Below are 9,875 nucleotides of genomic sequence, written 5' to 3'. Positions count from 1 at the left end.
TGGTGCCGCTGCCGGGCTGCGCAGACGGCATCGCGGAACTCTCAGCCGCAGCGGCCGCCGCTGCAGCAGCCCGTCAGCCTCCAAAGCTTCCGCAGCAGCAAAGGGTTCCCGGAAACGCCCAGGTGTACGTGCACCTTGCGGCTTCACAGAGTCAGCTGCAGCGCATGCACAACCCTAAACCCTAAACCCTAAACCCTAAACCCTAAACCCTAAACCCTAAACTCTGAGCCCTGCGCTGTGAACACGCTGCTTGAGCTTGCTGCCTGCGCCCAAGAGCCCGAAAGCCTAAGTCCTAGCTCTTAACTGAAAACCCTAAACCCTAAACCCTAAACCCTAAACCCTAAACCCTACAGCGGTAAAGGATCTTCTGCTTTGGCGGCAGCGGATGCAAAGTGGTTAGCGATGTAGCACTGGGTGGAGCAGCAGCAGCAGCGTGGTGGCTCTTTGCTGCTGCTGCTGCTACTTCTTTTGCTGCTGCTAGAGCCTCGATAGCTGCTGCTTCGGCCTCAGCTGAGGCAGAATTCGCAACAGCAACTGCTGCTGCTGCAGCCGCGGCTGCTGCGTCTGCTGCTGCTGCTGTTGCTTCTTGAGCGGCAGCCTCTGCTGCGGCTTCCGCAGCACGCGCAGACTCTGTCCGCTGCAGCTGCTGCTGCTGCTGCTGCTGCTGCTGCTGCTGCGCGCTCTCCTGCAGCTGCATCAAGACATGGGTCCCTACGGCAGTACTGGAGCAGCCTGAATCTCACCCGCAGCAACAGCCCACACCAGTAGCAGCAGCAGCAGCAGCAGCAGCAGGTTCACCGCAGCAGCAGCAGCAGCAGCAGCAGCAGCAGGTATTGAATAGGTGGCCTTTAGCTTTTCGCTTCGTCCAATTCTTTCGCCTCCTTCATCAGAAGCTCTGCGTGCCTGCCCATCAAGGCGCTGGCTCAGCGTTCAGGGTTTAGGGTTTAGGGTTTAGGGTTTAGGGTTTAGGGTTTACCTTCGGGGACAGCCACAACTTCCATGCGGCTGAAAACGTCGCTGGGCTGCACCGCCCCGGAGGCCCCCACAGAAGCAGCATCGAGGCTAAGAGTGAGGTAGCCACTGACTCCTTGGCTGCTGCCTGCTGCTGCTGCTGCTGCTGCTGCTGCTGCTGCTGCTGCTGCTGCTGCTGCTGGGGTGGGGGCGCTTCTGCCGACGGCGCCGCCGTCGCTCATGCGGCGCTGCAGCGCAGCAGCCCTGGGGGGCGCCGCGGCCTTTGCGCCGCCTGCTGCAGCAGCAGCAGCAGCAGCAGCAGCAGCAGCAGCAGCAGCAGGAGACAACGCAGGCCCCTCCATCAGCGAAAAGCGAACTCTGCGGAGGTCAGCAGCAGGGGGGCCCCCCTCATCAGACACGGAGAAGCAAGAGAGGCTTCTGCCCTTAAATCGCAAATAAGAACCCCCTTGGGGGCCCCCCAAGTACCCTGTTGACAGACCCGGGGGGCCCCCCAGGGGGGCCCCCCCCTCTGGCTGCGCATGCACAGAGCCCGAGGTGAGTTCGTCGGGGGGCAGAGAGTTCGACTCCCCGGACAAGACCCCCCCTGCTGCTGCTGCTGCTGCTGCTGCTGCTGCTCCTGCTGCTGCTGCTGTGTCTGGCAGCAGCTCTGCAGCATACGGGTCTTGCTGCGCGCGAGAGGCCTCCAGGTAGGGGTGGCCCAAGCTGCTGCTGCTGCTGCTGCTGCTGCCTCTGCTGCTGAGCCTGAAGGGGGCATCTGGGTTGAGGTTGGCGAAACCCACATTGCTGCTGCTGCTGCTGCTGCTGCTGCTGCTGCTGTGAGGCCTGGTGATGTCTACGCTGCTGCTGACAGAGCGGCTGGGGCCGCAAGAGGTCAGTCTAGAGGCGAGGGCCCCGCTGCTGCTGCTGCCCAGAGAGTGCGGTGCGTGGCGCAGCAGCTTCGTGAACTCAAGCTGCTGCTGCTGCTGCTGCTGCTGCTGCTGCTGCTGCTGTTGCTGGTAAGGGCGTTCGAGACGAATGCCAGAGGAACCGAAACGCTGCAATGGCTGCTGTTGCTGCTGCTGCTGGTGGCGCTGCAGCAACTGCTGCTGCTGCTGCTGGCGCTGCAACAACTGCTGCTGCTGCTGCTGCAGCTGCTGCTGCTGCTGCTGCTGCAGCGCGAAAGGCGACTGTGAGGAGAACGACCACATGCCAGGCTCTGACCCTCTTCTGCTCCCTTTGCTGCTGCTTCTGTCTCTGCTGTGGGTGCTGTCACTGCTGCTGCAGCAGCTGCTGCTGCTGCTGAGGTTTGTCCAGGGCGCTGCAGGGGAACAACTGCTTTCCCTCTCGGGCGCCTAGTAGCCTTTCACGCATGTGTCTCTGCTGCAGCACGCTGCGGTGCTGCAGCTGCTGCAGCTGCAGCTGCTGCTGTTGCTGCTGCTGCCTGCTGCCTTGCGGCGCCTCCTGCTCAGTGCCTCAGCTGAGGCCTTAAGGGCCAGCCGGAGGCCCTCTGCTGCTGCAAGAAAGCAAGGAAAGGGGCCCCTGGAGCTGCTGCTGCTGCTGGAGAGGCTGCTGCAGCAGCTTACAGCCACGCAGGCCTCCCAGGCTGTGGGGTCACCTGCAGGGTCACCTGCTGCGGTGGGGGTGGCCCTGCGGCACCGCCGCTGCGGGGCGCCCGGGGCACCCTTGAGCTATATAATCTGTTGCAGCAATAAATAAAATATAAAATGTGAAGTAAATAGTGGAAAAGGGGTTGCGGAGCTGCAGCAGGAAGCAGCAGCCGAAGCAAGATCAGACATAGAGGTCTCGCGGGCCTCAGCAGCAGAGCAGCGCTGCTGCTGCAGCAGCAGCAAGCAGCAGCAGTCGATAGGCAGCACTGGAAAAAATAGGACAGTTATGAGGGAGCCCAGGGCTTGAGGAAGAGGGGCAGCTGAGGGCGGCACTGTGCGGACAGAGAATAATGCTTTCGCTGCTGCTGCTGCTGCTGCTGCTGCTCAGCAGCTGTTGTCGCTGCTGCAATGGAAACCGGGAGTTCTTGAGCGCATTAAATAGAAACGAGACTCCCTTTGAATTTTATAGGCTGCCTCTACCAGGCCCAAATGCTATAGCTTGTGCTGCTGCTGCTCCTGTTTGCTGCTGCTGCTGCTGCTCTTGCTGCTGCTGCTCGAGTGTTGCTACCTGCAGCCGCCGCGGGGCAGTGTCTGGCTGCCAAACTATTTCTTCAAATATATTCACTCCTTTAATTGCATTATTTCTGTTTTATCTAAGTAGCTTTTGTTTAATTATGCGGGCAATTTGCTGCGGCGTTCAATGGGGTGACGTCCTATACGCGGAAGCTGCGCCGCCACTGAGGGTCACTCCGGCTGCTGCTGCTGCTGCTGCAGCAGAATACAACAAATTCCAGCAAATTTATTTCTTTTTGCTCCTTTATTTATCTTTATTTCAATGAATGAGCATTATTCCGTGGCTCAGGGACGGGCGCTCCTGCCACCCCAGCCCTGCCACGAGGCACCTCCTGCAGCAGCACATGTTTATTTCCAACAGAAGCTACAGCAAGCAAGTGATGAAAGAAGAGCAACCCAAATTTTAGTGATGTATTTTTGGATAAATAGAGGGGGAGAAGGACAATAAGTTGCCGCCGATAGCAGCAGCAGTAGCAGCAGCAGCTGCTGCTGCTGCTGCTGTTGCCCAGCTGTGTCTGTAGGCCAAGAAATGCGGCTGCCCCGTGTTAAAGCCCACTTCTAGAAAGCTAAATAAGTTTTGATAGTTAGGTCCAGCCCTTTGCAGCTAGCTAGCTAGCTAGAAAGCTAGCCAGAGCCAGGGGCGTCAACTCTGTTTCTCACTGGTGCAGTAAATGCATAGTAAACCTTTGTGATCGTCCTTCATTCTGAGGCAGCAAAACAGCATTTCCCGCAACTGCAGCAACAGCAGCAGCAGCAGCAACCAACTGGCGCCAAGACGCAGCCCGAGAGGGCTCTTTTGGGAGCTGTCTTCAGTTTCGCTGTTCACTTAAATTGCTCCAAAAACATACTTTGTGCAGCAGTTTTGTGCAATATCAAAGGCAAGCACCATTTTGCATGCAGCTGTGCATGCATAAAGTGCGCAATTATGCATTTCTGGAGGCAAATGTTTATCCCTTGAGCGCACAAATGCTCCATTTATGTGCCAGTTCACCGCATGCAAATATTGCGTGGCTTCTGCAGCACAGCTTTATGTGTCTTTGCATGCACACAGCCGCATGCATATGTCTCAGTGGGGTCACCTGCTACTAATGCACAGCTGATGCTAGCAAATGATTTCCCGGATCGCAGCAGCAGCAAAGAGCCAGTCGGAACTCCTTTTTGGGGTTTTACCGACGCAGCAAGTACCTTTAAACTCTTCTTCTGCAGCAATCTGCACAAGAGCCAGAAGGACCCGGGGCCTTGTCAAGGCCAAGTCCTGCTGCAGTGCAGCTGCTGTCATTTGGCTCAGCATTTGAGTGCTGCTAGCAGCAGAGACTTGGTGTAGTGCGCAGGCAGTACAATGGGGCTTGCTGGTGACCTATAGAGGATAGCCAACTGATGATCTATAAGCGGTTAAAAAGTTGAGACGCGGAATGAGCGCTGTAACCTCTTATTAGTGAAATAGAAATGCAATTTGTTAACAAATTAACATTTATAAACTAGAAATGCCTGCGAATGCTCTAAGATTGGGCTGCCGGCAACGCCGGCGCCGGTGCGCGTCGGATCCTCACCGGACCTGCAAAGCAAGAAGAGAAGAAACGGCTTTTATGAATTATGATTTTGAGAACTTGACATAAAAAGGTCGTCTAATAAATTGGTAGACAACACGCGATCGATGCGTCGGTAGTAAAGAAGATTTCATTGAACAGCAGAGTCGAGGGTTGTGCAGCATCGTAGACACTGTGCAGAAAGCAGTGTACTACACTTGGCCTGCGCCAGTCCAAGGGCTGGGGAGCTTGCGGAGGTTGGGAATTGCCACTTTCCTAAAGGCAAAGGCCTTAAGAAATGGCAGTCAAGAGATTTAAGTTGCCTCTTAAAGCATTTCCCGCTGAGGTCGCAAGCTCTGCCTTTCACCCCGAAGACCCACAGAGTACTACTTATATTTATACTAATAGTTCCTGGAGGTTTAAACTAGCAGTGAATGGCTAGGCAACTTTCTCTGTGCTTCTACGGCTTGAGAAGCAGGTGACACTCGGCCTTTGGCACTCTCCAAAAGCCAGTGTTTGCTTTATGGGGAAATAACCGCAATAATAGAGACAAAGAAATAATGATAAAAAGGCGAAAAGGAGGCAAACTGAAGCTCTACTGACCTCCTGGGGCCACTGGCCCTCGTATCTCTACCTTGATGCCAGGGTTATGTTGCTAGAAATGGCTTCCCCGGAAGCCACAGCGTCTCTGTATTACTATCCCTTTCGACCAGAGGCTTTGATATTTTCTTTTAATATAGTAAGACTACTTGTTGGAAAGCTCGTTCGCATTGCTCTTAAATTGCTTGTACTCAGTCTTTTAGCCTTCCATAGTGTTGTGAGTGTGTGTTGTGAATATTAGTTCTCACGAGCTCGTGGCCGTGTCAGTATACAGATATTTTATGTAAAAATTCAAGAAAAAGTTTCTTCACGTTTGTGCTTGTGTAAACGTGATACCGCCGCTTGCACGGAGTTATTGTTGTGTGTAGGTTTTGTGAAGTTTTAGGATTTAATATATAGCTTTAGAGAGTTGAAGAGGGAGCAATATGAACCTATAAATGCCCAGGGTTGCGTAGCAAACGCTGGGATCAGTTGCGGGGGCCGCAGCCTTTTCCGTGAGGAGCGAAGGCCTTTCATAGCTACCAGGAGCCAACGGCCAGCTTCAGTGCTCTGAAGTCAAGAGGCGCCTCTATGCAGTACAGTAATATATAAATGCCAGTTGAAGATTGATTTAAAATAGCAATGGCAGTTTTGCTTTTGAAGGCATATCCCAGCAGCCCCTGCGGCCGTCCGCTCCAGGACTGCAGCAGCCACCAGCCTCGAAAGCAGCCAGCACTAGCATGCAAGAGACTAAAGTGATCTACAGGGTATTTTTAAAGTTAAGAGGCAAATGGAATCCACTGATGAGGCTTGTTGGGGAAGGACAAGCTGGAGGAAATGGATTAGTGGTGGCGCAGTCTCACACACTGAGCTCAATGGTTATATCTCTTTAGTGCCACTAATGATGTGGGACTTTTTGTCCTGCAAGCCACAAGCCCCCCGAAATTATATTTACACTTTTGGCAAGGCTGCGCACCACGACATTTGTTAAGAGCCGCCACATGAGATATCCTTTTGGAATTCGTTGCCTTTGTTTCTTCTCTGGTGGCATGCATTTTCAGGTATTTAGACTTTCCAGCAAAAGGGCATACAGTACAAGCTTGATAGGCCAGGGACTCAACGTGAATCAAATGGAATGCAGCGGCGTTGAGGGCAGCGCACACTGAGCAACCATAGCAGCATGCCGCAAGGAGATTCCCTGCAATGGAAGCTCATATACAGCGTCGTTAGATGCCTGTGCCACAATTCAATTCTTTGGGGCAACAAATGCAATATCCCCGCCTTTAGATAAAGGAACAGACGCTTGTGCAACTCGTCCGTGATTTTCACTAAATGAATTCGTGCGAGTGCCCAAAAAAAATAGTTGGAGATTCTTAGGAAGCGGCATTCTACTTGTTATCTGGATAACCTTGGGCGATTGCTGTCGACGCCAGGTATCAGAAGGCCAGGCCAAGAACCCAGGTGAGCTTCTAATGGCAAACAATTTTGTCAAAAGCTCCAACTAACTACAGCTATACAAATTGCTGCAACATTGCACTCTGCACTTCGGCAGAAATCGAGGCGCGAGGTGCTCGTGGCCTCACGCCTAGCCAAACCTGCACCGCCGCTTAAATAAAAGTCCTTTTGATATCTCCTCGAGCGCTCGCCGCGCACCACTTGCTCTTCTCTGCCGCGGCACAGCCACCCCCTCATCATCAGCTGGGCCTGCGGCCTGCAGCGCTAATCGCCTTACTGATATGTGCAATGATTTATGGCATCTGGCCCTATGCTGGCGCCCTATGCAATACAGCCAGTGGAACGGGAGCATTACTGTTGTAGCAGATGCAGGTGCTATGCAATTATTTCCCCGTGGGGCCACTCAGGCACCATGCGGTCCGTAGATTCAACAGATCTTTTTAGTTGTGCGGGTTGCTGCTGGAGTTCGCAGCACTAGTCTCTGGCCCGGAATGGGTGTAAGGCCAGAAGATTCAGAATGTGTAGATTGACTTAATAACCGGAAGGAATTAACATGCAGAGGGGCTTACCGCTACAGCGACCAGGCCAACTGGGCTCTGCTGTGAGGCTTGGAGCTTGAGGCTGGCAAGGGGCGCTGAGGCTGCAGATTATATCACAACAAGGCAGCAAAAAGGAAATGCCGGCGGAAAAGCGTTTGTATTTCCCAAAGAATCGGGCCTAGAATGGTTATGCATGCGTCACAAAGCGTGGCTCTCAGAACTGCTCAGGACGTCGCTGCTTTATTAAATCTTGAACTGAAGTCTTCTTTTCCTGTGTGCGCTGCCCAGATTGCATTTGCATCTTCAGGGAAAGCTCGACTGGCAATGGTAAGCCAGTGGCTAGCCAGTGGCTAACCATTAGAAAGCGGCTAGCCAGCCATTATAGTCTGTTAGGCGCAGCCTGATTTCCATGTATCTCTCCTGCTTCGGCTACGCAAGTCCATACTGAACGGCGGACACTAAAGGCACTGTTTCTGAGTAATTAAGGTTTGAACATCGCCATTCTAAGTTTAGTTCTCAAAGGGATTGGCCTGAATGTTTCATCCTCCGCGTGTGCCCTTGCTGCACGCTTTGGCTTCAGTGCTTCTCACCCGCCCCAGTTCCCAGAAATAACTGCAGAGCCCACCGCGCCTGATCACTCCTAAGCTAAGTCTCTTTACATGGTTATGACTGCTAGTCGTTTCATCAAGTTAGATCTTCTGAGTTTTATTTTTCGAAGCCACACAGTGCATTGCCCGTCTCAGGCAAATATCCTACAACAAAAGTTCCTCTCAGCATTTACTGGGGGCCTGTAGGCACTTTCCAGTTAGGACCTCGCTACCAGCTTAGCCACTTGTGACCATGTCTCAGTGTTAATGGACTTCACTAGAAGCAAAAGAACACAAGGGCCTCTCTTCTTCTGCTCAGCACCTACAGCAGATGGTCGAGGGCATCCACTTCAATGGTTTTGGTGAAGTACAAAAGTCTTTTAATTGTCTTAGAGAGAAATGCTGACGAAGAAGTAGCTGTGGTAAATGCTATGCTGCCTGCATGCAGTGGCTATTCTTGCTCCTCTGGCCTGAAGCATTCAGGAGGCCCTTAAGGAGATGCGCCAGTAACTTTCTTGCATGCACTATTGCTGAAATATACAAAGTATGAATGCATTCTGCATGCTTTCTTCCGCATGCAGCTGCAAGATGCATTAGCAGCTGGTTCGGGTCTTCACTTCATGCTGTCATTTGCTGTTGGCAGTTCGTTGCAATGTTCTGCAAACTGCAGCAGAAGTGAAGTTGTTCCAGCAGCAGCAAACCAGCGATGATTCTATTTCCTTCGTTTGTCTCGGGGCTTTTTCTCAACTAGAGTTTAGGCCTTCTCTGGAGACTATGGGTGCACTAGTGAGGCAGCAACTGGCAGATGCAGCAGCAGCAAGAGATAGAAAAGGAAGCAGCAGCAAAGCCTCTTGGCTGCAGCAAAAGTGAAAACGAGCTCCTGTGCTGCTGCTTGGGCTGCGCAGCAAGCTTTCGTGTTAGGAGAGTGTTTCTGTTCAATGTCTAGGGCCCGTAGGACCTTTGATGTTTCTTTTTCACTTTCTTTTTGTCGAGAGAAGCAAAAGTTTGGAGCTCTCTGCTCCGAAACGCTGTCTAGACACTGCTCGCCGTCCTTTCTTTTCGCTTTAGGAGCTGCAGTTCTTCATTTTAATTCCATTTCCTTTTGTTTTTGCTGCAGCATTGCTGGCCGTAGCAGCTGGAGGTTCAGCCGGGGCTCATTGTCTGAGCTTTGCTGCTGCTTCGCGGGCTGCTGCTGCTGGTCTTTAGTCTTTATAGGCTTAATTGAGGTTTCTTTTGGATATAATTTAAACAGAAAGAAAATGCAGTTTAATATTTGTGAGGGTGTAGCGCGGCTGGGGTTTGCGACTGACCGTTGGGGTGTATGTACAGCTCAGCGCGAGCCGGTGACTGCCGCGGCGCGAACGGAAAAGGGCGGAAAGCGCGTGAAATTTGCAAAGATTTGGTTCTGTGAAAAGGAGAAAAGGTAAATAAAACAGTTTACATTAATACTTTTAGGAAAAGCCGGCAAAAAACGGAGAACGAAGCCTAAAGTCGAGGTAGCTGCAGCCGCCGCAGGCGGTGGGCCCCTCAGCAGCAGCAGTGGGGGCCCTGTTGGGGGTAAGATGGCGCGCTAAAGGGCAATTTGAAGAGCATTTATGATTTAGAAAATAAAAAGGAATTAAATTAGAGAGAGAAGGGGCAGACAAAGGGGCGAGCAGTCCCAGAGCCGGTTGCTGCAGCAGCAGCTGCTGCTGCTGCAGGCGCAGCAGCAGCACTTGAGGGCAGCAGCTGCAGCAGCAGCAGCGGTTGTTGTTGGTGCTGCGGCGGTGAGCTGTGGGTTTGTGTCGAGCTCTTACCTTCTGCAGCAGCAGTTTGCGAAAAGTAGGCAGCAAACCCGAAAGCGAAACCGCAAACCCCCAAACCCTAAACCCTAAACCCTAAACCCTAACCATGGCCCCCAAAAGCAAGGGCACGAAGGTAAACCTCCGCGACCTCCAGCGCGAGCTCCAGCCAACTTCTCTTCTTCCCGATGCCCCCAGGTGAGTTTTATCTTTTTAATTTCTTTTCTTTTTCTTTTCTCTTTTGTCTCTCTGGGGGCCCTCCCAGACACAATTGCTG

General features: G+C 52.7%; 2 protein-coding genes across 2 annotated transcripts in view; one reads left to right on the top strand and one right to left on the bottom strand.

The window, feature by feature from the left end:
- ENH_00036450 (hypothetical protein, conserved) overlaps positions 1-2,159 on the bottom strand; it is a gene marked incomplete at both ends in the record, with an annotated part of 5,458 nt that extends 3,299 nt beyond the window's left edge. Inside the window, 2 exons of the mRNA XM_013585132.1 lie at positions 352-732; positions 977-2,159. Of these exons, the coding sequence (XP_013440586.1) occupies positions 352-732; positions 977-2,159 (1,564 nt within the window). The remainder of the gene's footprint in view (positions 1-351; positions 733-976) is intronic.
- Positions 2,160-9,707: 7,548 nt separating this feature from the next.
- The window catches only part of ENH_00036440 (hypothetical protein, conserved), a gene marked incomplete at both ends in the record, with an annotated part of 5,388 nt that continues 5,220 nt past the window's right edge, over positions 9,708-9,875 (top strand). Inside the window, one exon of the mRNA XM_013585131.1 lies at positions 9,708-9,796. Within this exon, the coding sequence (XP_013440585.1) occupies positions 9,708-9,796 (89 nt within the window). The remainder of the gene's footprint in view (positions 9,797-9,875) is intronic.

The sequence above is a fragment of the Eimeria necatrix genome, genomic scaffold (genome assembly GCF_000499385.1).
Source record: "Eimeria necatrix Houghton genomic scaffold, Enh_scaff267, whole genome shotgun sequence".
Classification (NCBI taxonomy): domain Eukaryota; phylum Apicomplexa; class Conoidasida; order Eucoccidiorida; family Eimeriidae; genus Eimeria; species Eimeria necatrix.
This window is presented reverse-complemented; position numbering and strand designations above follow the sequence as displayed.